Source organism: Manacus candei, unplaced genomic scaffold (assembly GCF_025592945.1).
Source record: "Manacus candei isolate 608988 ecotype Guabito, Panama unplaced genomic scaffold, ASM2559294v1 h1tg000024l, whole genome shotgun sequence".
Taxonomy (NCBI): domain Eukaryota; kingdom Metazoa; phylum Chordata; class Aves; order Passeriformes; family Pipridae; genus Manacus; species Manacus candei.
This window is the reverse complement of record NW_026138072.1, coordinates 8,382,668-8,410,414: the sequence shown is the minus strand read 5'-3', so window position 1 is coordinate 8,410,414 and position 27,747 is coordinate 8,382,668. Positions and strand designations below refer to the sequence as shown.

At 36.2% G+C, this 27,747-nt stretch overlaps 2 protein-coding genes across 4 annotated transcripts in view; both read left to right on the top strand.

Moving 5' to 3' along the window:
* The window catches only part of IPO11 (importin 11), an 86,305-nt gene that overhangs the window by 46,794 nt on the left and 11,764 nt on the right, over positions 1–27,747 (top strand). For both annotated transcript variants that reach the window (XM_051788279.1, XM_051788280.1), the window contains exons 26-30: positions 139–219; positions 2,505–2,600; positions 4,061–4,174; positions 5,059–5,180; positions 24,432–24,527. In XM_051788279.1, the coding sequence (XP_051644239.1) occupies positions 139–219; positions 2,505–2,600; positions 4,061–4,174; positions 5,059–5,180; positions 24,432–24,527 (509 nt within the window). The remainder of the gene's footprint in view (positions 1–138; positions 220–2,504; positions 2,601–4,060; positions 4,175–5,058; positions 5,181–24,431; positions 24,528–27,747) is intronic.
* Positions 6,888–17,990, top strand: LRRC70 (leucine rich repeat containing 70). 2 transcript variants are annotated; one of them, XM_051788292.1, is made up of 3 exons: positions 13,115–13,586; positions 14,454–14,616; positions 15,129–17,990. In XM_051788292.1, exons 2-3 carry the CDS (start codon positions 14,505–14,507, stop codon positions 17,060–17,062), a joined length of 2,046 nt encoding a protein of 681 aa, XP_051644252.1. In that variant the 5' UTR covers positions 13,115–13,586; positions 14,454–14,504; the 3' UTR covers positions 17,063–17,990. The 2 variants fall into 2 exon arrangements, with proteins under 2 accessions (XP_051644253.1, XP_051644252.1); XM_051788293.1 differs by lacking the exons at positions 13,115–13,586; positions 14,454–14,616 and adding an exon at positions 6,888–6,987.

Here is a 27,747-nt window from a genome sequence, read left to right as displayed (position 1 = left end):
AAAAAACCAACAAAATACTTAGATTAGATTTTAATTAGTTCAGGAATGATGAGCATTTTAGCAGATAGGATCTTTGAAGAGAAGCTGAGTCTTCATAAAACGTGTTTGCATAATACCTTCTTCTTCATTTTATTTCAGATGTATGCTACTGACTTATGCCGGTCATTTTGTGAACTTTTGAAGGATATAACTACTGAAGGTCAAGTTCAAGTTTTAAAGGTGCAGTATAATAAAAATAATACCCTGATACTCAGCTCTGTACATGTAATATTTTCAAGTAGGATGAATGTAGAACATGTAGGAGAAAACAACATATTTGGCAAACTTTGATACTGGAGTCATTGGTGGTTTAAGCTACTTACTTAAAGTCTGTGCATGTGTAATAGGTCTTAGAGCAAGCTTTCCTGTCTATATTGAATGTTGTACGTATGTGATCTCAGTGGAATTCCTTTGTATAGCATACTTGCATATGTACCATGACATAGTGTTCAAACAGTCTTTGCCTTTGGCATGAGTGGCAATTGTAATGGTCAGAATAGAGTTGCTAGAGGTTTTTCAAAGTACTTAAAACCCCTTATATTCACACAAACTTCAAATGGTATTATAAAAGAAATGTGGAATTTATAAACTTTACAAAGATTAAGAATGATACTTTGAATGTGTCTTTTGAAGAATTTCAGGAAGTAAATTTGGAATATGGAGTGAAAGATAGTTTCACTGCAAGATTAGTAGCAGTAATGTATTACTACTTATGTTTCCAGTGGGTGCATGACAGGGGGCTCTGTGTTGCTTATAAAAACTTGGACTTAAATTCAGATAATTGTAAATGCAGTGGAGGGAATAAATTGGATCCCATCTGCCTCTTTGGTGGGTCATACAACTGCTTGCAGGATCCTACGACAGAAAATAACAGAAGTTGATAGACCTCCCTGTTTGTATTTTCTACTGTGAGGAGCTTAAGGACTTTAGTTCTGAAATTTAAAATGTCAACTTCAGTCTATCAGTAATATTTAGAGTCTATAGCTGGGCAAATGTTTTATGCAGGAGCTTTTAGTCAGATTTCTAAAATGGAATGGTGGAATCATTTATTCACTTGAGTCCCAGAGTGGCGTTGCATTATCTGCAAAGTTTGTGTAGTATACTTGGAACATCTTCCTACTATGCCGTGTTGATTCCAGAGGGATAACTGAGCTATACTCCTTGCAAATATTTTTACAAAAAGTAGAACATTTTATCAGGCTTCACTATGCTGACTTGTTACATAAAAAACCTCTAAGACAAATATTGGGAACAGAAACACCCAGGGCTGTTCTCTGAAATAGTTCCCTACAAGCAGCTTTGGCTGGATTGAAAATAGACTTTAGAAATATAAATCAATAAGGTTGAAAAATACTAATTTGGACTGATAAGACAATTTATTGCAAGATTACTGAGGCTTGATGTGACTTGGTTTTTTAATTATCTGAGATGGACAGTATAAAGTTTGAAAAGACTGTGCAAGGAACAAATGAGTTAGCCAAAACTTCCAGTACCCAGAAAGATGAGTGATGGAAAAGTTATGTTTGCCTCTGTATATAATATACCTCTTTTATACTTCTGTATATTGAAGGTCTACAAAATTGAGAGCCACTGTAAAAGGTCAGATGCTTAATATCTCTCTCAAGGCAAGAAATAGAGGGTATTAAATGAAGCTAGTAGGAACAAAGTTCAAAAAGCAAAAAAAATATTTAGGGGGGATTGGACAAGAGCATGGAAGAGTAGTTCCTTGTGGAAGTTCCTCTGAGATAGAAGTAAGTGGAGACTAGGAGTGTTTGAGGGAGGTACCTTTATTGTACCTTTATATGCTTTATACACATCAGTGTGTGTATATATGTGTGTGGTCTCTGTCTTTATTAGAAGTGGGTGTGAGCAGCTATCAACCCCTTATTCTCACAGCCTCTTCTCTTCTTCATCTTACTACAAGGGGAGAGCCCAAACATCTGGGCAAAATTAAAACTGAAGAACACAAGATTAAAAATTACTTTAGGGAACAGCTCAGTGGGGGGTGGAGGTGGAAGTTAAGAGTACCCCAGGGTACCCAGAATAGCACCTCTGAGAGCACATCTGCAAAGAGATGGTAGGTCCTTATCAGTGGTTCTTCAAAAAAGCAATGAGACAAATGTATGGAAATGAGCCTTCAACCTGCTGCTTTTCCTGGAACCTTAACAAGGACCTTCCTTCCAGCTACCTCATCAGCTTTGCCAGGGCTGTGGGGAGGCTCGCAAGGTGCTTAGAAGGGTGGATTTCATTGTCATCTCAATTTTCATCAGGTCCATTTATGCAGATTCAGGTTTGCAGAGTACTTTACTAGAATATACCTTCAGCAGTCCTAGGGTTTGCTGGTATTTAATAACAAACATCCTGCTAGCACTTTATATATGTACACCAGTATACGTGGCACTAAAGCTTCAGTTAAGATTTATGAATGTACTTTACTAATTGTCTAATTTGCTTTTGTCCTTAAGGTTGTAGAAAATGTCCTAAAAGTAAACCCTGTATTGGGTCCCCAAATGTTTCAACCCCTTCTGCCATCAGTATTCAGGGGGATTATAGATGGGGAGGTAAGAATAACTACTCTCTACTTTTCCTTTTTGAACGTGAAAGGCCATTATCTCGGTCAGTTTTTTCATATTGATATTGTATTTTCTCTTGTTTTAAGAGCATATGATAGATTTTTGACAACTATATTAAAAGTCTGTAAAAGTAACATAGTAGCACAAGATATAAACCAACATATCCATCACTTGTTTTGTCATGTAGTGTTTGTTTTAATAAAATAGAACAAATTTTATTCTGTGGTTCTACTGTTCCTTCACTATTAACACTTAAAAGCTGCTGTAACTCTTATGCCTAGTTTAATCCCTTGAAGGTGTTGGAGTTTTTGTTGGGGTTTTTTTAAAGACACACACTACTCCTTCTTAAATGTGCCTGAACCAGAGAAAAACAAACTGGACAAGGAGAAGATTGAGTTGACCTTCTTTTTCTAATTGACATATCTAATATGAAGAGCTGAAGAATGTGTAAGACAGAAGATTTTTTAAGATTTTGTTATCTTAGGTGTCTTTATTTCTCCATTTTCTCTCTTTGTCTTCAACAAACTGCCATGTTGGATGAAAAAGAGAAGAATCCAATATGCTTTAACTGTGTTGAATTTTGCAGTAGTAGCAGGAGAAAAATTGAAGTATTTTAATCAGCAGAATCAGTGGGTAGAATTCTTCATGCTTTTTGACTTTTTTAATCAAAACCTTTGCTTTTTTCCAGAATTGAAGACTTTCAAATATCAATATTTGGCTCCCATTATTATTGAGTTAAATAAGATTCCCAAATTTAAGCCAAGTAATACTATGTAGCAGTGTACTTTTTGCTGTACCAAGCACAAAGATAGAGAGTGGATTATTAAAATGTCTTCTGATTTAAGAGTAATAAATTCATTGTACCCCATTGAAAATATTTTAATTTGAGTTAGCTGTTATATTGCTATAGTTATGTAACAATACAGTTATATTGTTACAAGCTGAATTTAGTACAAAACTCTGTAACTTCCTTTAAAAGTAATAACAAAAGATAATTAATGAACTTATTAATTTATCCAGTTAATTTTGAAACACCTGAAAATTATATGCAAATGTATTATAGCTTTTCTCTGAAATAAGTAACAACTTCAGAAATACTAAGCATTTCCTAATGCTACTGAAATTGTAAGCAGTAATTTTGAACCGTAATCAACTTCAAAAGTAATTTTTTAGCAGTATAATACACTGTTTGTTCCTTAAGATACAGGTTTTTAAATTTAAAGTAAAATCACTTTGCAAGCTGACTCGGCTGTTTGGAATTGAGAAATCCTGGTAAAGATTGTTTACTTAGTCTTCTGAGGAGCTCTTAAATTACAATTTATAATTTAAAATTTAATAATAGATATAAGGGATGCATACAAGTATATTCCATGTATTGCTGCTTTGTGTCAAATATTTTTTTTTTGGTTAAACTAAGCACCCTTTCTTTTGGTTTATTTTTGTTGCAGAGATACCCAGTGGTGATGTCTACTTATCTGGGGATCATGGGTAGAGTTCTGCTACAAAATGCGAGGTTTTTTTCATTACTTCTGAGCCAGATGGCATGTGAATTGGGTCAGGAGGTAAGGTTTATTGTCCTTTTGGGGTTTTTGTGTCTTGGTATTTGAGCTGTATTGCATCAGGAAGCCTTGCTTTCTTTTGATTGAAAGGAGCTTTTCCTTCTGTCTTCCGTGGTTGTTCCTCCACACTTCACCTTGAAAAGGGGCCCTTGCCCCTTCTTTACTCCTTTCCCTGAACATCCCGTAACAATTTTTACATATTCCCACAATTACCTTAAAGCATCCCACACTTATTCATGTAGACCCCTTTAGTTTGCATGCTCTTGGGGGGCAAGAGTTTCTCTTTGTGCTGTCTTGATGGGTCTTGCACCATGGATAATGGTTTAACCATTCTCCCCTGAGTTTTTGGGTTGTCAGGTTCAATGTGCTACAGTTTCACTGATGAGATTACAGAGGTTCTTTTGCTATGAGTGTTCTGTGTCTTTAAGTGGAATTTTAGTAATTTTCTTATCCTTGAGTATAATACAGTTTTCAAAAGGTAAAAACAAGTTGGTTTGTTTTTTTTTTTTTAAATTTATCACCAGTGTAGGTAAAACAGAGTAAGTACACATGCTTTGTATGTATTAAACTGTTAGGGGAAAACTGTTTGAGTAATTCACGACTCTGAATCAGTGCCCTGTCCGTGAATTAAGTGCATTTCTAACTTGTAGGTTACAATTAATGTATGGGGGTTCAGGGCCTGGAAGCAATGTCATAGAAAATTTAAAAAATAACTGTTGTTTGCTATTTCTGTCAGCTATACATAGCTGTGTGGTGTATTATGTATACAAAACTGTATTCCAAGACTGAACAATGTATTCAGTTGGTAGAAAAATTACAAGGAAATATTTTCTTAATAGCCTGACACACTCCATAAATAAAAAGAAATGTTCTGTTTCCCATTGCAGTTGGACCAAATTCTTGGTAACATGATTGAAATGTGGGTTGATCGGATGGATAACATCACTCAGCCAGAAAGAAGAAAACTTTCTGCTTTGGCATTGCTTTCTCTTCTGCCGTCATTGAATGGGTAAGCAAATATATAGTGTGTTAAATAAGAATGCTTCAAAGGCCCTTGAGATAGTTTTTAAACTATTTCAAAATTCTGCAGCTATATATTCCAATATAAGGAGTTTTATTTACTCTTTTTTTCCCCAAGATAAACTTAAAAAGAATTTCCATGCTACATTATGTTACCCTTTTATTTGACTTCATAGCATTATAGTAACCTTTCTTCTATGTCATGGAAGGTGTGCTTTAGTAAAAGGGAGAAACCAACACTGCAGATTTTATTGTCCATTCTCATACTAACATTGAACTATCTGCTTCTCTCCTCTGTGGTTAAGTAGTTGATTTAGTTGGCATGTTAGTATTTGGGTGTCCCTTACAGAGAGCAATAGTCAGTTTTCTTTCCTGTTGTAGGTGACCTGAACTTTCATCCTGGTTTTCCCCTTTTTAACATTAAATGGAAGAGTTGCTGTGAAAGACTGTGAAATAGTTTTTGCGCTATAGATTTCTATAGCAAGAAGCTTTTATGATTGTTCTTTCAGTACCCATCGTCATTGCTGAATATACATACAAAATGAAAGTTTTAAATGAAAATGCTGAATAGTGTTACACTGATTCCTAACTTGTCACTACTAGAATTCATGTATAACATGTTTAGGTGAGAGTTCAGTCCACAGTTACCTTCAGATTACTCTTATCTATTTGACACTCAGGAAGACAAGACTGCATGAGTTTACACTTAGTCTACTGGATTTCCTGAAAAGTCTCAAGTATTGTCTACTGGGAATTTAGGTGTTGCTCACAAGTCCTAAAGCTATGTTAGTATCTATAAAGCTGTATAATTTGTAGTCTCTACCTAAAAAAAAATCAGGGAACTCTTAATGTGTAAAACTTAATGTGTAAAACTTAAAAGCTTAATTGTTTTTAATATGCACAGACACTTCCCTTTTTTGTCCTAGATCACCAGGATAACCATGTAGCTAAAGCTGAATCAAACAGCTGCTTTATAAGAAAGGAGCTTTTTTCCCAGCAAATGTAACAATGTTATGTTGCTTATGAGTATATTGGAAATGTCTTTAAAGAGGTTTTAGCTAAAATTTAAGATGCTGAACTACGTCTGTCTTCCTGTGAAGTTTCTTTTAAAGGGAGGAAGGAAAAAAGGAATTTCTTTAGATAACCATGTTATTTTGAACTACTTTCAACTGCTCCAGATTTCCTGCTGCAAAAGCCAATTGTTTCTGACAGTCCTTAACATAATAAAACTTTTTGCGCATGACAGCTTTATTTTTCAGACACTGAAATCATTTAAGCAAGCTGCTTCTCAAATAAAAAGCCTCTCTTTAGTGGACATGTTTATGTCAAAACTATGAAAATTTCACTTATGCAGTTGATAGACTGCTAAACATACCTTCAGACAATGTGTGAAACTGATTCTGTCAAGTGATTGTTTCTTTTACTAGAACAATGTGAGTCACTCAGGTTTTGCCGCATCACAGAGATTATATTACACATGCTTGCTGCATCCTACATCTGAAACTTCTGTTAAAAGCAAGTTTTGAAAAGCAAGCTTCTTCTGTAAGTCCATTTGCAGAGTTAAAGCAAAAACATTCTAAATATAATATCGTATTTAAACAAAATGTTTTGTTTAATATAAACAATGTTTTCAAAAAAACTAAAGCAATTTTTTTCTTTTGGAATGCCTCAGTAACCAGGTTCCTGATTAGATATTGCTTTGGATAGCCAAAGTCATTTCAAGATTTCTCAGCTGCAGAGACAGAACAGAATTTTGTCTTCTGAGAATGGCTGATAGGCTGTCTCGGAAGGCCAAGGTGAGGGTGAGATTCTTGCTTCATCTTGCTGCTGTATGATGGTCAGGGTTGGTACCAGTAGTAAGCTCAGATTTTCAAGATTCTGCTGTAAGGGAAACAGGCATCTGCACTGTGTCTAGCACTGTTTGAGGATTTTTTTCCTTTTGCCAGTTTCTTCCTCTAACTTATAGGCGAAGCATCAGTTTATTTTAGAGGAATGGGAGGGAGTAGACAAAAGTACTGGGGGAAAAATGAAGATAACATGTATTGTCATCCTTCCATCTGAGTTGTTTTATGGATAAAATGTTGTGGAAAATATTAAACAGTGACCTTTTTTATTCTCCCTCTAAACTCTATAGTATTACTTCATTGCTTTTAGGTACTTCTCTAATTAATGATCATGTTTATAATTATACATATGTGGACTTAGAACTTTCTGCATTTTAGGGGAAGATAAAACTTCCATCTTTATTCACTTAAAAGCAGTATAACAAATAATTTCCTATTTCAAACACAGCACCTTTGACAGTATCATGAGTGGAGGATTTTAGAGCAGACAAGATGGGATTCACTGCACAGCAGTTGTTCACAGTGGTTCTTGGGCCATTTAGTTGGACTAAGCAGGTGACAATTTATTAGCTGTAATGTAACTTTCTTGTCTAGGTGATATAATCCGGAGATACAGAGATACATGTTTTTGTTATCAACAGTGTTGCATTTTAGTCTGGTGTGTGTATTATCCTTCCATCTAGCATCCTGTTTATCCTCCTACAGCTGCACATCATGTTAGTGTTTAGAAGTTCATATTAAAAAAAGAACAATGCTGCTTTCCTGATTAGTTCTTGCAGCACCTTTTCACATAGCAGTAATTTCCTGGTATTACTTAGGGATTTTGCATAAATTTAAACACTATATAATTATCTGCATTTGCTATCCAAGTCTACTCAATCAATGTTAGCAATTTTTGTGTCTGATAGATACATGCATCAGCATTATTTTCCATGCTTTGTCTTCTTGCCTTCTGTCACTCATATCTGTCCACATGTATTTTAATTAATTTATTAAAAGCTCTTCATAAAATAAGTTTAAGACCTTTGTCTTTAACCTGCTGTATATAACAGTAGAGTCCAGTAACAAAATTTAGGCAGTAAGGACTTAGGATGCACTTGTGGAGTTGCAGTGTCTCTCAAGTTCAGTTTTATGGAGGACAGTTTTATCTGAGCTACAGTGATGAGCTACATGAGAGATGACAGCAACCCGGGTGAGTAAAATAACAAATGTCATGATTTCCTGTCTAGTTCAGTCATATTCCAGCTTGTCTACAGTCTGAATGGCTTGTTTGTGAACCTACAGTTTCAAGAGTACTCTTCAAGATATAGTTGAGTTTTATTAGATATTCCTGTGATTCCTAAAGTAGTGCCCAGTGAACATAATCAGGAGTAGTAGTCTACTTCTTATTTAGGCCATTGTGGAAAAGGTGTGGGCCCCCACCATTATGTAGGGTTCTGCATTTTGACATACACATCTTCAACATTCTTTGAATTTCCTGAGACCAAACTGGCTAAAATTGTACTGTGTCCCTTTCTCGTATGGATAGATACATATGGAAGTAATCAACTTGGTTGCTGCATTTCTGTCACTTTGTATAATGTCAACATTACAGTGTTTTGGAATGTCATTCCTTGTGCTATTGAAAGCTTTTAATGATTTATTTAGCAAAGTAGTTTTCTTTTTTATTCCTATAATTGTTCTCTGTGTATTTTAGTAGAACATGAACCATACTGAAAGATGCTTAAGAGTGATAGGAATATTTATTCTCTAATATGGAAATGGAAACAGAATATGGAAAGATTATAATGTCAGTGATTAGCAGAGTTTGGCATGGTACCTAACCATAACACAGGTAGCATTTGACACCATGTTGAAAGCTAAGCACTCTCCTTTTACAAGTAAGTGTTATTTGTGCTATGTCTGTCATTCTTGAATGGGAGGCTGCCGACTTTGCTTTTACTCCAAGTAAGTGCTTTCCAAAACAGTCCACTAATTTTGGTCTTTGAGGACAGGCTCATTTTTGGTGGTCTTACCACTGTAGAGTGGAACCTCTAGTGGAGCCACTCTACAGTAGAGGAGACTTCGCTGAACTTGAAATATGAACTATTTTAATTTCTCTTCTTTCTTCATTTTGATTTGTAGTACATGAGTAGTGGCAGTTTTAATTTTGTCCCCATAAGTCAAATATGCTTATCTATTGTGAGGAAAGGGTTAAGAGGTTTTCCAGGTTTCTCTGCTCATTTCTAATCATTGTGTAAATGAATGTCTGCTTTTTCTCACTGTGCATCAAGTCTGAAATGTCAACCAGAATGAGTTCTGCCAGTTAGATAATTGGCATTTTGTGAGTATAAGTACTTACAGTATGCAATTATAAATCTTCATTAGGTTATTATAGAAGTTTTGCTTCTGTCATTTGTTAAAATTACTTACAAATTTTAATTTTCCTCTCAAGAAGTTATCTATATGTAATGTTAGGAAATTACAAGAAAGTGCCTAATAAAATGTCATGTTCTCCTCAGGGTAGTTATGCCCTCATTTATAAAGTCAAAATTCCTTACATAACTACTTGTACATCCTCCTTTCTTTATAGAAATGATACTCAGGAACCATTTCCCTATTTTCCCCTCCATTTTTTTTAATCCCTCTAGTCAAAGGTGTGCTCACCCACACCTTTAATAGACTATTAGCATTTAAAAGAGCTCTTTAAATTATGGTTTTGCGGTTGTCATCAGTGTTTGGCCTTGGATTTGTTTAGCTTGCCTGACAGGTAACAGTGCAGTTTTAATGATAAGTGTGAAAAATGTGACTTTGGTCTTAGTTTAACTATCAGAGACTGCATAATTCAGAAGGTTACATGGCGTACTGCCACTTCCTTAATTGCATGTCCCGTTACAGCATTGGCAAAAGGATGCACTCATTAAACTTTTCTTGTTCTCAGTATCTGTTAATTTTTCTCCTGCACCTGATTGCTAGTATGGACTGGTCAGGTACATATTATCTTTTCCCCTAAGACCCGTAAGCCTTGATTTCAAGGAAAAATATACCAAGTGACGGCAAGGAATTATGTCACTAATTGAGCTGAACTGCTGCAGAGAACAAACTGCAGTCATAAGGGTTTGGTTGCTGCTGATGTTTTGTTTGTGACCTATATAAAGAATTTCAGAAATCTTTCCTAAAACTCTTCTAAATATGAAGAGTTACCTTAAAATTGACCATTTTCATTATATAAAAGACAGTAATAGTTGATAACAGATTGACTAGCTTTCTTCAAACTCTTTGTAATGTGAGCTTTACATGTTTGCAAATTGGTTATTGAATAAGTAGTGACTGCAGTATAGCATGTTATTAAAAATGTATAAAAATCGCAAGATTTTAACAAAGTTTAAAAAAAAGATTTGCAGCTGGTTTTGCAGCTGAACTTGTTTTGAACTGTTTTGGTACATCTGCTTATCATTCTGCCCTGTACTCTGTGAAATTTGAGACTGCTGTAGAGTAGCTGAGATTTTTGTGACTTTTTTTAGCAGAACCAGACTATTATGGTAAGATACCAAAAGTGATTAATACCACAACTCATGTCACTACAAGAGCTTCTGCACATAAGTAGTGTCTTGAAAAATAATGTTTCATATTCATACAATTTAGGGAGAAAGTAAAAGTTTAAAACAGAACATCAGGTTTTGATATTACAAAAAGTGCCTAAGTGTAAAGAATGTTTGTATTTTTAAAGCAAAGCTTTTGTATTTTGTGTGTGGTTATTATCTGTAGTAGTTCTTAGGAACTGTTGAAGTTTTCTCTTTTTGTTAAATATTTGGAAGCTATCAGCTGCTAATGCCAAGTGTATGCCCATCAAGTCTCCTAAACTAGCAGGCAGAGTATTACTTTGCAATTGGATTTAGTTTTGAATCAATTTCTAGAAGGTGAATTATTTATTCTGGTTGAAATTTGGGAAAGTGCTTTGTGTTCTTTAAGCCCTTTGGTTTGAATTAAATTCATATTGAGTACATTTCTTATTGCTCTGATAGTTTAAACTGAATTTACAAAATATTGCAGTGAATAGCAAAGGCTAAAGTGATAACTATAGTTATTGTCAGCATATCACATCTGTGGACTTCATTGATGGCCAATGTTTTTATATTACTGTTTTGTTCGTTTACCTACTGGTTGCTCCATAGAAGACTTTATTTTCTGAATGAAGAAAAGAAATTCATTCAAACACTTTCTCAAAGTGAGCTCTTAGTTTCACAAAACCTTTCTGTCATATTATTTTATTAGAGTCTAAAGTCAAATAAGAATTATAGAATGGAAACTTGTTTTCTTTTTCTCAGTGGGAAAAATAATTCTGTATTTTTCACTCCGTGGAACAGAGAAATTTTCAGTAACTGAAGCAGCAAATCAAGATTTTTACTTAAATAAATATAATGTAGTAGAGGGAATCTGCAATATTTGAGACAATCAGAAATGTTTAGATGAACTAGATGATAAATAGAAAAAAAAAGAATTTTGGGATCTGAGAAGTTAGTAAGGTGTCCACAGTTTACCTGCTTACTGGCTGTTAGTTAAATGTTGATGTGTATGCTACCCAAGCAGTAGGTTAGTACCTGAATTACTTTGATTTTTGGTCATATCTGGAGAAAATGTGGGCAGAAGGAAGTAGGTATTTGAAAACAAAACAAGAAGTTTTATAATAGCATACCTGTGGAGAATAAAGGTAGAAGGAAGGAAGACCTGCAAGAGGAGGTCTTCCTCTGCTAAATTACGCAGTGGGAGGGCAACAGATAGTTTCACTGTTAAAAGCTTAAAGGAGTAATTACAGTGCTAAAAATTGGTTGTCCTTGTTTGTGAACTTTAACGTAATTTTCTAGTGCTTTTGAGAATGAAAGCCCTCTTCAAAAGTTGACTTTAGACTCTGTTTTTGAACTTGTTGCATATTTTCTGCTATACATAAAAGGGATTCACATGACTGTTTTATGGTAGTTTATATGCTAACATAAATTACATTGACTTTAATCTAACATTTGGAAAGGCTGAACTGGGTGCAGTGCTTGTATTTTCTTTCAATTACTTTAACCTGTTGTTTTATGCACAGTTTGACAAATTGCTGTTACTCAGACTTCATGCTTGTAGTGACAAGGGGTCCTTGTTGAACTAGGTTTTAATGTTAAAAAGCAATGACATTAGTAACTTTATCAATGTTAGCATATTAAGTTAAAATTCACTTGAGGATTCAAAAATAATTTTCTCTGCTGTCACGTAAAGCTGTATTCAGGTACAAACCTAGTATGTCTCTCACTAGAGAACAAAATTTGCAATGAATAAAATATATCACTATGAGAGCTGCCTAAGTTTGTTGGAAATAAATGCTTGGGGCTTTCTGCTTTATTTCTTTAGTTTTCAATTAGTAATGAATTTTACTGTTTAAGTACAAGCCAGTTTGAGAAACACTGATCCAAGTTACCTGTGTATCCCTGTCTTTTTTATGGTTTTGCCCAAAATGGTGTCATTTATCTGGCCACTACTCTACTGATTTCTCTAAATTTTCATGCTATCTGATACCCTGTAGAGCTTCATCAATTCCCTTAGTCTTTCAACATATGTTACTTCTGACATTTTGCAAAAAGTGAGATCTATTAAGATTTGCCCTGTAAAACTTTTTTTTTTTAAATTTGGCTTACTTCCTTGAGCCTTAAGGGGATGTTTCACACAGCACATCTTGGAAGAAGTATTTTTTTTCCAGGATATAAGTATCAACATAAATAAGCTATAGGTAGTGAAGCCTCCCTACCTATCTTAGGTAGAAGATAATTTGCTCTTTGAAGTCACTTTTCATTTTTGGTCAATCTGTGACTTTCCCCCTCATGTGGCTCTATTTGATCTAGTTAATCTTTTTCAATTACTCCTAGTGTTCTGTCTTCCATATCCAGGATAATTCACCAGTTTTCCTGTGAACAGTCAAAACTATGTAGTGCTTTCCCTTTAAGCAGATGACATGCCATTTTATTTTACTTTTCTTTAAATGGTCATGGCTGGGCTTCACGAACAAAGATTTGGGATTTCAGCAGGGTCAGCTTGGAGAGTCTTTAAATCAACAATCATGTTAAATACTGTGAAAAAATTAAAGTGTGAAAATAAATAGTTAAATCTAAAGAACAATTAGTTTCCCTATTTATTTATTGTTCGCAGGGAAAAAAGAGCCAAATGCAGATCTAATTCTGTGTTGTAACCGATACAGGCTTTGTCTAAAATGGCCCATGGACCGATTTTACTGGTCGTACCGGTTTCTTATTTTAGATAAGATGTTTGGAAGAAAGCTTCCAAAAGCACGTTCTTGTCTGTTCAGTTTCCTTTTTTCATGTGTTTCGTGCATTTCAGCTTGGATTATATAGCCAAAGACATTTGGGTTATATTTCACCCTTTAGGTCTACTCATGATTCCTGTGTGAGATCATTGTAGCTGAAGTGACTTTATTCTCCTGCTGTTGTGCTTCTTCCTAGGCTGTGGCTACTAATGGGCTTTGTCCTCTTTGTTTTGCTGAACAGAAGATCTTGTTGCAGTAAATTCGTGGATTTACAGTTACGTTGCTATTTGTGGGCTTAATCTCTGCTTTCCTGCTTTGATGATGTGACTGGACTTCACAAGTATTTTAATGCCGTGATGGATAAACTGAGGATGTAATCTCCAGTCCTTAGGCAAGGGGGATATTTATGGCCCATGTTTGCACTAAGTGTTTATCTGCACAAGGGACACTGCAGGAAACAAAAGTTGTGGACCAAAGGCGTGGCTCTCAGAACCATAGTCCTCTGCGGATAAATTGCTTCAAAAATGGTGACCCAAAATGAGATTTAACAAAATGCTTGGGTCAAGTCTGAAATACATAGCAGTTTTTAGCACCACATCATGTGGTTTCCATCTCTTAAGATTTCCTGGTTTCCTGGAACTGCTGGCAGGCTGTGCCTTGCCAGAGTGGGGGTGCACTGGGGCTGTTCCCTCCGGACTGTCGACTTCTCCCTCTTGGCTGGGCCACTGGAATGTGTGTGCATGTGCGTGATGGATGTAATTTGGCTCTGTAGAGAGAGAGAGAACAGTGGAACAGTGTAAGTGTTGCTGTTGATTTAAAAAAAAACATTTCAGATTTTGGCTAAAAGATAAAAAAGTTACAGGTAATGCAATAGTGCTGTTAACAAATAATTATGCTTTATTCTGGAAGTTACACCTGACTAAGATAAAACTCTTTTGAGCTCTCCTAGTTAAATCAGTAGATTAAAAATTAGTACAAAACAAAAAGCAGCAGTTACATACTAAGATAGTTCTTGGTTTTCTAGAAAAAAAATCATTGAGATTTCCTTTCCAACAATACTTCTGAAGCACAGATAAAATGGCTTCCTGTCCCATGGTTTCCTGTATCCATGACAACCTGACTTTAAGCACTTCTTTCTTAGTTTCCTGAGCAAACTGTTGCAAGTCCTGGGTCAAAATGTGAGTGATACAGTATGCAGCAATACTGCCTTTACGAAGGTTTCACAGATGAGTATAGTCAATCAACTTATACTACAATGAACTGCAAACGGCAAAATAATGGAAGTAATGAATTTCAGATTTGGGGTAAGGAATTGTTTATATCTGTTTTGACTGTAACTGAGCTTTATAAAGATAAAATTTAAATTATAAATGAGCCGCCAGTGAAAGGAAACTTGTTTACAGTCAGCGTTTCTGTTTGACTGCTTTTAAAACATTTCTTAATAATTTCTGATTATAAAAAGTAGTTAATAAATAGTATTTTTAATTTAATAGAAGCTCTTATTTTGGCAACCTAGATGCTTTTATGCTGCAATCAATTAAATGTTTTCTGGCTAGGTTGGCAGTACATTTATTTAATTGTTCATTTACTTCGAAATTTTTTTCAGTGTAGTGAATTTTTTTTCAGACTTAGTAAGTTTAAGTTTTAAACTGCTTGTTTGTCATGAAAGGAGAATGTGTAAAATACCAGTCTTGAGAGCAATGCTAATATTTTAAAGACTGTACACATAGATTTAATTACTTAATAATAATTAATATTTATACAGTTAATATATTTGAATTAATGATATTCACGTACTTTTTTTTATCTCTACTAGCGAAGTCAGAGATGAGTAAGAAGGCCAATGACAGGGATATGTGTGTTCTGCAAAGTTCTCCACCCTGCGCGGGAGCATTCCTGTATATACTTAATTGTTTTTTTTTGTTGCTGCTTCAGAAGGAGGCTTTTGGCTGTCCATCTGCTTGTCAGCTCTGCACAGGGAGACAAGTTAGCTGTTGTAATGCAGGGCTTTCGAACATCCCTTGGAACTTACCAAAAACGACAGTTCTTGTGTACCTCAGTGGAAATAATATACCACGTGTCACTCCAAATGAACTAAGAGGGCTTCAGAAGCTTGCTGCACTCCACATGGATAACTCCAGTATTCTGTATGTACACCCAAAAGCTTTTGTGGAGCTCCCCAAACTGTGCTACTTGCATCTCAATAACAATAATATTAAACGCCTGGATCCAGGAGTCTTTGAAGGCCTTTCCAATCTTCATTATTTATACCTTCAGAATAATCAAATAGCTTTTCTTCCCAGAGGATTATTTAGTGATCTTTTTTCTATTAGATATTTATCGCTTCAAAGAAATCGTCTCAGTGTCCTTGGAAGTGGGACTTTCTTGGGTATGATGAGTCTCCAAACACTAAACCTAGCCAATAATAAGATTTCATGGATATCAGATTCAGCATTTCATCATCTTGAAAACCTTGCATATTTGTTTCTTGAAGGTAACAGCTTAAAACTTGTGCCATCGAATGCTATTGGAAAGCTCAAAAATCTAGAAAGACTTTCATTGTCTCACAATCCTATTGGATCAATACAGTCTTTTGCGTTTAAAGGACTTAATAAGCTTAGATATCTGTCTTTGAAAAATGTCAGGCTAAAATGTATTGCTGTAAATGGATTTTTTGGATTAAACAACCTTAGCCAGTTAATCTTAAGTTATAATGATTTAGAAAATATAAATTCCAGCACTTTTACTGTATTAAACAATTTAATGTATCTGCAACTAGACAGAAATAAAATAGCCAGTATTGGTGATGGTACCTTTGAAAAAATGGGACAGTCACTTAAAATACTCAGTTTAGCATTTAATAATATTACAGAGTTACAACCTGAAGTGCTCAAGCCTTTAGTATCTCTAACTCACCTGCAGGTAAATTCTAATCCTTGGAACTGCAGCTGCAAAATGCTTCGGTTACTTAATTGGCTGGCATTGTCTCCTGTTTCTGTAAGAATTCATTGTCAGAATCCACAGAGTATGCGTGGTAGACCTTTGCATTACATTAAGGGGACTCGGTTTTCAAACTGCATTAGTCCTACTGCCAGCCCAGAGACTGCTTGGAGTCTGGGATCTGTGGGTGTCCATCGCAGCGCTACCATGTTGCTGATGGCGTGGCAAAAAGGAAAGAGTCGGAAACTTGAGCAGTTTGTCAATGCAGAAACTAAATATGTTGCTTTCTGGGAAGGAACTACAGCTACATTAGCTACCCCTTTGCCCTATGAAGGAAATGCTGTTGAAATTCCATCACAGGCAACTACGGTATTATCAACATTGCCAGTGCAAGTACCAACACAGATTATATCTACTAACAGAACTGTAGAAGAACAAGATTTACTTCCGAAAGATGTTGCTCCTGTGTCATTAAAAACATCCCTGATTTGTGCACAAAAGGTTGAAAAGCTGAATCAGGCTTTTGACATTTTATTAGCCTTTTTCATTCTGGCTTGTGCTGTAATCCTGTTCTTAACCTGTAAAATTATTCAGTTTAGGCAGAAACTAAAGGTGCTGGAAAATTCAGGGGAAAAGAGAATAGAATATTATGGCTTTTATCAGCCTGGCAGATATAACATAACTGACCCAGTGCAGTCTCTAACTCAGAAGTCAGTGGTACATTCAGAACTGGACCAAATTAGGCTGCTCAAACGAACAGCATCAGAAAGTCAGGCACAGGTAATACTGTTCGAACATTCATCATTGTAATTTATCTCAATTTATTTGGTGTTAACTTTACTGTGATATGAAAGGTCAAGAAATCAAGAACTCGATTTTCTAAAAATACCTTCACTGATTAAAAGCAACTGCTTAATATGATTGTGGAAAATGGCACAATTTGAGTTCTGCATTTTTTTTTGCTTCCTGAATGTTTTGAAGTTTATTATTTTATTATGTGTCATTTAAATCTGACACAGATAAGTTTATTATCCTCTGTCCCTGCTTTTAGGAATCTTTCACCTAAAGGTGAAGTATACATGCAGTATAAAGTACATTTTTATTTAATTTAATTTGCAATACTTAGTATGTTCCTACAGAAATTCCATAGCTAACTTGAAGCTTGAAGTAAGCAAAACATCAGTTCTTAGTAGGATCACAAAGCTAAAGAGTCTTGGGGAATGAGAAAATAAACAGTGCTTTATGTATTTAATGCAGTTTTTACCCTGCCTCCTATTAATAAGCACAGTGGGAAAAAAAGTGAGCATATTTACTGCTGGAATGTTCCAACTCTCGAGGAAGAGAACAATTTAAAACTAGACAAATTTTATTAATACCTATAACATATTTTAACATACAAAGTTGTGTATTCAGTCTGTGTAATAAATATATTAAAGTGACTTTTTTATTAGTGTGTATCTGTATTATTTTATTAAATACCCCAAACTGGAGTTAAGGGAACCCAAATTTCTGTTGAATTGAAAAATTGAACAAGTTTATTATGTCTAAGGTAATAGAGCTGGTTAATTACTTTCAATAAAAGATACTTTGTCATCTATGTAGTAATAGTTTGAGGGACTTTTTGGCTAGATAAGAGGTACAAATTGAAGAAATATGCTACACTGTAAATACATGATGCTAAATTAATTGCTAATTTATTTACAGTTTTGAAAGTGTCAGGTCAAAATACATGTTCCTAGTGAAGGCTTCATCTTAAAAATATGGATATTTTCCTATTTAATTTTCACTGATTTTAACACTTTATTTCTATTTCAAATATTGATGTTCTGATGTTGTCAGGTTATGTCTACTGTATGGTAGCTTTATTTTCAACTAATAGGACTTGCTTTTGTAGATACTGTTTGTCTTCTACAGGCCTATGCCTTGGAGAGTTCAACTATGTGGCTTTTAAGTTACACAGTTTACAGTTAAATCACTTCATTCAAGGAAAAGTGGGGAACAGTGCTTTGATAGTCTCTCCTCCATGGTGTCGATAGAAATTGTGTAGAGGTATGTTACTGTTCTAGGCTCCAACCTGGAGACTCTGGCATTTTAGATGAGCTAGAACTGCCCTCAGGGTTCTTCTTCTATCCCGCCTGCTTCCTGCTGGTGTAACTCATGTGCTTGGCTGGGTTGTGCAGCTTCCTGTTATTGTGTTTGTCCGTCTGCAGTTCTTTTCCAGGAGTGAAAATACAGAAAGTATATAAACCTTGACTGAACTGAGAGGGTGTGAATGTGCAGATGTGTCTTCACTGTTGCTTGTTATGTGTCTCAATTGAATGTAATGAAATACCAGTTTAGTATATTGTAATACTGTATTTTACTGTAATTTACTGTACCAGATCAAATTTACTGTAAGAGATCAAATACTCATAAGGAACACTCAATTCAGCTACTTGAATGAAAGCTTAAACTGTTTTCGGTTGCTTAAGTAGAAAAACTAATTTTCTAGTTGTAGATCAGATGTTAAGTGTAATGGGCAAACGCTTTTAAGGAGGGAAAACACTGGCTCTAATTTATGTTGTTTTTTTTTTTCAGGGACTAATCCTCTTCAGTCCCTTCCTTTTTAATCCATTTTTGTTACGTTCTGTCTCTCCTATATAATTCCTTGTGATAAATTTGTTTTCATTTAGGAACAGCTGCACAACTGGTGAGTAGTAGGTTCACAGTTGCACAGTCATAAATTCAGCAGTTTTTTGTCCTATATTTCTAAATTTTCAATTTTATATAGATGTCTTCAGAAATAATGGACTTGAAATTTGGTGGAAACTAGTTAGGTTTTCCTTGCTAGAAATGCTTCTCTGCCTTGGTTACAGAGGAGTTTTGGGAGCGGGAAAAGGTTGAGACTGATCATACCTAATTCTCAAGGAAATCTGGCAGGGAGCAGCGCTGTTATTTTAGGCTCTGTTGTCCACAGCTGCTCTCTGCAGAAAATCACCAGAGATTGCCTCTGAAGGTGCATCCTTTTCACTGATGTGAAAAGGAGTTGTTTGCCAGATATGAGTCTCACCATCTGTAGCGATGGAGCATGAAAGGAAACCAGTGCTGTCACAGCTGTTTGTGCAAGCAGGGAGTTGGAGCGGTTGGAAGCCACTCTTTCTAGTGGAGATATCCTCTAAAATCCAGCTTGGCAACATAGGGATTAGACTAACAAGGAACTGAGAAATTCATTATGCAATTGTGAGGGAAATGCCTTTCTTTTGCAGTTAGTATCTTTTGTATTTAAATGTTCACACCGGGAAACAGATCCTTTCATGTACACATGTGGTTCATATGTCTGTTAAAATCATTAGAGAATACATTAGAAGACTTAGTTGAGCTATATTAGGTGAGTCTGCACCCATGGAACAAAATGGTGTTTCATGGAGATCATGTTAGTGAGTCATAGGGCTCCCCTGGAAATGTTGTCTTAGCTGCTACTTTATTGCTGTAGGAGCTCCCTAGTACTGTGCAGCTCCTAAGAGGGGGTGGTGGTGTACTAATCATTTATGTCGCTCACAGTATGTGCAAAGTAATCTCCGTTTGTTCCTCTCTACTTCTTTCCTTAGCTAATGAGATAAGAATAAAGAATTAATTATCTTTCTCAAATCCATACACTAGTAAAGATATGAAATCAAACTGTTTATTGCTTCCCCTGGTGAATATAGAAAAGCAGAAATTATGTTGTTTTTCTTTTAATCTCTAAAAAAGTATGTTTTTCCCATACAGATTCTTTTTTTCCTTTCTGAGGGAGATGCATAGGAGACATGGGGTCCATTTCATTTAAGCACCACTAAAAATTCATCATGACATATGTTTTAAGCTGATGATAAAGCTTTATCTACAGTATTTATCTGTGTAATTGAAAGAAAAATTGTGAATTTTTACAGAAAACCTCAGAATAATAAAAAAGTTGAATACAGAGCTAAGCATATTAGAAATTATAAACAGAATGAGAAAAAATGGATACTTTTTTCCAGAACAGATGTGGTCTGGTTTTTCCTTTGCAAAGCTTTTATCCTTTTATCTGAAAAGGTAAAATAAAAGGTTTGAGATTATTCAGGTAGACACTGCCCGAAATGCTAAGTTTTATTTTCATTATAGGCAAGGTGCATTATATTAACAGGCAGCATAAAATATCCTTTCTGTAATTAAAAAAATAATGTATTCATTATATCTTTGAAACTGGGTTCTGGAGTGTTTTAGATCCTGATTGTGGGCCATTTATTTTTGCTGCATACCAAATGAGGTTTTGTCCTAATTACTTAGGAAGACTAGGTAGATATAAAACCAATTATAACTTGACGATGATGTTGTTTCATTGATGATCTCAATTATATGCAATTCAAGGGGGAAACTGCTTAAACGGTGCCATCCTTAAGGTATAAGATTTTAGTATGGACAGTATTAACTGCTCTGTTTTGAAATTTCATCTAAAAACAGTGTCTCTGTCTTTTCTGTAATCTACTCATATGACTTTTTAATGCATTTCTTGAAACAAGCAGGCTAATTTTAGTCTCTTTAAAAAGGTACTACACTGAGTTGCTTGGCTTGCTTTGTCATCTATGAAAATAAGGCCTGATGCATTTTATATTGCCACTGAACTTTAACTGAGGTTTGTTTTTTTAAGCATTAGTCTTTGCTATCTTTATTTTTCACCAGCATGTATCTTGTATTCTAAAAATAGTTCCATTGTTTAATGGTTCCATACCAGGTAAACATTTCAGTGAATCTTTGGTAGAAAGAAAATGCATGCCCCATTTAAAGGAAAAAAAGAAGGAAGGGGAGAAAAGAGAAGGTGTTATCTTTACTTATAGCTGCAGGCAAGTTACCTCATTTTGAAAGGTCTTGTACATTCTTTAGCTTTGTTTTCCTCAAAAAAGAAAAATTCTCATGAACCTTTACTAAAATAAGAAGTAAAGTATAATTTCTCATGTATGCCATTTCTTTACTTTCCAAGTAAAGAAATCAGTGATTTCTTTATGTACTTTCAAGGCCAGTTATCAGTGTTTTGGGTCTTCAACCACTATACTCTATTTCTTCTGGAACTTTTCATAGATCCTTGGAAACACAGTTTACTGAAATGGGCTTCCCTGTGTGCTCCTTCTGCCAATCTGCAAGCATGGAAAAAACTCATGGAGTTAGTGACCACTATGCCTACAGTATTTATTTACACGTTGGATAATTAAAGTAACCTCCCTGAATATGTTGACCATAATTAGCCCTGCAGCTGATCAAAAGGCTATGCCTTCATTGAGTTAAAAACCTTTTTTTTCTTCTCCCAGTACAAAATTTTCTTGGCAGCTAGGGATTCTTCATCAAGTTGGTTGAAGAAGGATTGAGAGTAGCCCTGCAGAGAAGGACTTGGGGGTAAAGGTTGATGAAAAACTCAACATGAGCAGGAAGGGTGTGGTCGCAGCACAGAAAGCCAACAAAATCCTGGCCTGCATCAAAAGCTGTGTGGCCAGCAGGTCAAGGGAGGTGATTCTCCCTCTACTCTGATCTCATGAGACCCCACCCAACCATAAGAAGGATATGGAACTGTTGGAGCAAGTCCAGAGCAGGGCCATGAAGTTGGTAAGAAAACTGGAGCAGCTTTACTACGAAGACGGGCTGAGAAAGTTGGGGCTGTTCAGCCTGGAGAAGTGAAGGTTGCATGGACACCTCATAGCAACCTTTCAGTATCTGAAGGGGGCCTACAGGGAAACCAGAGAGGGACTCTTATTAGGAACTGTACTAATAGAACAAAGGAGAATGGTTTCAAACTGAGAGTAGGTTTAGATTAGATGTTAGGAAGAAATTCTTTACTGTGAGGGTGGGGAGACACTGGCACAGGTTGCTCAGAGCAGTTGTGGATGCCCCATCCCTGGAATTGTTCAAGACCAGGTTGGATGGGGCTTTGAGCAACTTCGTCTAGTGGAAGGTGAGTTGGAACTAGATGATCTTTAAGGTCCCTTCCAACCCAAACCATTCTATGATTCACGAAGCTTGGAAGGAAGAAGTAATAGAGGTAGTGTACAGCAACCTGTATTATAACTTAAATAGTGTGTATGAACAGGGCATAGTTTACTTTTCCAGGGTGCAAAGCGTTCACAGTTGTCTTCAGTTGAATGCCCTTTGTCCTCTATTGTCATAAATCTGACGATAGCTGTTACCCTTTTCATGTTGGAAAATGTTAATCACATTAATGGCATTTTCCTAGAGATGCATTTCAAACAACAGGATGAGGCAGAAGAGTTTTAATGGGAGGTGTGTAGGTAGGAAGGAACCTTTTACTCTGTGAGGAAATCTGCTTTGTCTCTGAGGGCTCGTTATGCAGGCTGCTGAGTAGGCAGCGTTCACTTTTTCAGTAGTGCTGTGAGGTGGGTAGGCTGTTTGTTTGCTGTTTGCTTGCTGTCTGCAGAACATCACAGAGAATTCTCACGTATAGTGCTTTGCTGTTCTGAATGTGATGAGGAAGCTTTTGGGCAAGGAAGAAAGTATCTTTTTAAAATACATAGCTGACAATCAAATAATGAAAATTGTGTCAGTTTTCATTTTGTGGAATTCAGGAGTTTCAAGTTTGATTATACAAAATACAGTTCAGATCCTGGCATTTGGCAGTAGCTGAATAAAAAAAAGTGAACAAAAATAATTCATTGGAAACAAAATGATCATGAGTTGAATCGTAATTTTATCAAAACAAATATAAAAGAGATATTTTCTGTGCTTAGTATTCTAACTTGATAAACTTTTTTTCAAAGCATCTATTGCTGTATAAACTCAGTTATATATGTAAAATTTTGTTGTATGTCTGATAAGAAGTTTTTCAAATGCAGTAACTAATGTACTAGGGGCTACAATTTATCTGTGTCTTCAGTTTTCATCCCAAATAAGAAAAGGAAATGAAAAAATATTAAGAAATAGATTCATCTGTGATCAGCTACAATCAAACTACAATACATGAACTTAGTATTCAGTGCTCGTAAGTAAATGGAATGTGTCTGCTTCTGCTTATTGGGCGGTGGCAGCAGCAGCATCTTTTGGGGATAATTAAGCCTGAAATTGCAAATAGGAAGCAATAAAGTGCTTCAGTCAATGGCAGTCCCAGGAAGAGAGTTATAGTTTACCATAACCAGTTAGGCCCTTTCTCTTTTTTTGTTGTATGTAGGTGTAAGTTTTTCAGTTTTCCCAGGATGAACATCTTTTCACTTGCAATGTTTCTCAACTCCTTCACAGAGTAGGAATCCAAGCACCAAGATCCCACAATCCCAGATCTCTGACATTAGATCCACAGTAGCAGTAAATTGAGCAGAAGCAGAAGTTGGCTACTTTCCATTAATTAGGAGTTGGTGGCACCTGCTTTATCCATCCTGGGAAGATCATGTTTTGATGCCCCTACCCTACAGACACATCAATTCTCAAGGCAGGGGCAAGTGCAGACGTGTTTAGTGTAATTTTGGGCATTATGGGAGTATCTAATCTGGCCTTCAGGTCATGCTGGGTAAAGGTGCTCAAGTGCTGAGTAATATCTACCAGCCCTTTGCAGTTGTCTTAAATATTCTGGTATTTCAAATGGCAGGAAGCACCCATGTTTGGGCAGAGAAATCCTACCACACCTTTCTCTACAGTCAGGGAAGTGACATTCACACAGAACTGGGTGCAGGGATTTTACACTCTTTCTGGGGAGTCAGCTGCTTAGTAGGGTGAAGAAACACACGTAAGTAAGGGAATATACCATTTTTACAAGCTACCACTGCTCAAGGATTTGTGTGTAGGTTTATGCATTGAATAGTGATGCCAGAAATGGTGTTGGGAGTAGAAGCCAGTACTCCTGATCTTCCTGATAGCAGGGGCATGCCCTTCTCACTCAATTCTTGACTCCTGTGCTAATGTGTATTTTCTTTTATTAATTTACAATTATTTCTAAGTTTTCAACAGTGGCACATCAGGTTTTATTATATTTAAGAGTAATGTTTCTTACATATTTTGAAGCCGTTTTGTAATTATAAAAATACTGAATTAATTGTGTGATAGCATGCTCAGCTAAACAGTAAGCAGGGAAAATACCTCTTGGTAAATGTGTTTTACAGTTGAGCAAATTTCACGTGTAGTTCCTTTAGCTAAGTCATTTTCCTGTTCTTTTCCAATGTTATTCAAGATAAATTTTGGTCTTTTACAGTGTTATCCAAGATAAATTTTGTGGTATCATCAACATTTCAGTGGAAGGACTACATGATGTTATGACTGAAGATTCTGAAACAGGAACATACAAAGAGTAAGTGGAAAATCTAATTTTTTTAACAGTGGCAGTACTGTTTTATATGAAGTGTTTTGATTTGAAAAAATCTGTAGGCAGTTAAGACATGCTTGTAATAGTTCTATTTTCTCAAGAGTGAGTGTTTTAGTAAGACAGGAAATTTTTGGTCTTGAGAGAAGATAATTGCAGTGGGGGAAGGAGGGCTTAAAATGACGGTATAATTTCGTATTGTTCACTAAGTTATCTAATAAATGATGTCTTAAAATGTTCATATGCTTAGATTTGCTTTTTGCTTACTTGACTGTTATATCTAAAATTGCAATACAACAAGTTTGTGTGTTGATAGGGTGGTAGCTCAGAGTTTCTTTGAGTGTGACATCAGCCTCATATGAGTGTACCTAGTATGCAGTACTTCACAGCTTAGAGAACTTGAAAACCTATCCCACCAAGAGAGTTCTCTCCCTTTAGTTGTTCCACTTAACACATGGCTGCTACAGGACATCTCTCAAAAGATAGTTTCCAGAGCTGGGAGCAAGGGTTTGCTTGGCAGGAAGGTGGGTGTTGGGGGTGCCTAGAGTGCACTTCAACCCAGCACCACTCATTCATCTCCTAATGACTCCCAGATTACCTATGGTAGGCAATCAAAGCTAAAAAAATAAAAAAAGCCAGTGAATAGTAAGATATTTTTTGGACTGAGATCTTAATGTTGTTTTTTCTCTGTAATGATTACAGAGTTTTAGATTGATTGAGAGTTGTAAGACATTAAAAGAGGTGCTCTGCAGGATGTTCTTACAGATACTGTATGCTAATAACAGTATTTACTGGATGTTCTGGTGCTAAGAATCAGAACATTTTCTAACTCTCAGATAATTACCAGGTCATAGAACAGACTGAATCTGAACTAACTAATTGATTGCTTAAGGGGGTGTTGGTTGGCGCTGAACCCAGGTGCCACAGAGCAGCCAGATGCAATCTATTAAGTTTTTCTCTGCATAACACAGGTGGTATGTACACAAGTGTGCATGAGACTGGTCCACACTCATGCCGAGCCTGAACTGTGCCCAAGAATTGCTTGCTAAAGTACTTCCCACTGAACTCAGTACAGATGTAACTCCAAAGTCTGGCAATGTGTTTTGTTTATTGTTGGAGACAATATTACAGAGTCCCTTGTATTTCTAAACATATTGCTTTGCCAGCACTTGTTGAAAAGAGTTCTGTCGCTGGGTATCTGTCGAAGGGGTCCCGGTCCAAGGGGGGAAGAAGACGCACAACACACACGAGGATGGTGAGACAAAGGGATGTCTGCCTGAGAGCAGCAGGCAGCCTTTTACTAGATTTTCCTACCTCTGCTTTCTCACACACATAACACAAACATCTTTCTACAAAAATACTAAGGAATGTGCACCTGCACACAGCTCAAGGCTGTGTCCATGGGGATTATCTGGTTGGCTTCACTGCTCCCATGAAAGACGGCCTAACACTCCACAATACTCCAAAGTCCTCAGACTTCAGCTGTGGGGCTGTGACTTCCCCCCACATCGTGCCGTCCAACTTTCAGGACCACTTCCATGGGAATATGCAGCCACCTCCACCTTTCTCAGGGGAACGGTCTTACTCCCCTCAATGCCTCCAGCTCTTCCGCTTCCAGGGGGCCCAGGGGTTCCATGGGCCTGCCATCTCCCACCACAGAGTTCTCATAGAGAAATAAATAAAACCATGTCCTAATTAATTTTGTATTTTAAACCTGAAGGCTTGTAGAACTTGTCACTACTCTTCTAAACTCTGGGCATTTTTTTTACTTTATAAAATATAGCTGCACTGAACCAAGGACATACTTATATTGACAGGTACTGAATGAGCTGTTTGAAAGATTCTGACACTTGTGTATTGTATTTTGACATCATCTGAAAGTCAAGTGATAGCACACATCTGAAATTGTGTCTGCTGTTGTGGCTCTCCAGGTTAAAGAAGCATGATTTAAGCCAGAACTGGTTCAGAAAAAAATGTGTACTCCACTGATTATCATATTAGCCAATTACTGTAGTGCAGAAAGTAAAACAATGTGCATGTTTAGCATAGGGAAAATCAAGGCCAAAGCAATACAAAACTGCATCCACTAGAGGATGAAGAGGAAAATTTTCCACAGGGAAATTGTGCAGATTAAGTGACAGTGGTGGTTTAAACATCTTAACCTGGCCAGGAATTCTGAAGAAACTGTTGTAGTTAGAGCAATAAGATTTTGGAAGAGATAAAGATCTCACCACTTTTTAGATTGAATTTTATTTGGGTTATGAAAAAGTTTACACAGTGCCCTGGCTTACAATACAGAGTTTTCCTAGCACTCATGTTTTGCATTGTAGTGATAATTGTAAGAAAGCTTTACAGACCTCGGATTATCTGGGAAGAGGAGCATTCCCTTGCTCTAGTCTTGTCTCACCAACGCTCACATTTTCCCCGATTTTATCATCATCTCTTCTTTTATTCTCCCTCTTCTTGTGTTTTGAATTACTCTTTGTGGTACCTAAAATTTATCAAGGTCTGAAAAAGCTAATTGAATTTTGTATGTTTTGGCAGTTGCAATTTTTGTCTCCTTCTTCTTTAATAAACTGAGTTGAAAGAGGCCATATGTAAGCAGAGGAGACATGCAATTTGCTGTATTATTTTGAAATAACTAATTCCTTTATTAGAAATGGCTTCTGTGTTAGCATCACTCTCTACAACTACTTGAAAGGAGGTTGTACCCAGGTGGGGGTTGTTCTCTTTTCCCAGGCAACTATCAGCAAGACAAGAGGGCATGGTCTCAAGTTGTGCCAGGGGAGGTTTAGGTTAGATATTAGAAAGAATTTCTTTACAGAGAGGGTGATCAGACATTGGAATGGGCTGCCCAGGGAAGCAGTGGATTCTCCATCCCTGGAGGTTTTTAAGAAGAGACTGGATGTGGCACTTGGTGCCATGGTCTAGCAGCCTCAGTGGTAGTGGATCAAGGGTTGGACTTGATGATCTCGGAGGTCCCTTCCAACCCAGCTGATTCTATGATTCTGTGATTTGACCCTGCTTGCCATGCTGTTTAGCAAGTGTTTCATACAGCTCTAAACACGTGTTAATAGAAAACTATATATATAAACATAATAAATATGAATATTTTTATATAAAATCATATAAGAATCACATAAAATCACATTTTTTCATTTTAGTAACTTTAAAATACATTATTAATCCTAGCTGAAGGGGCATTTTA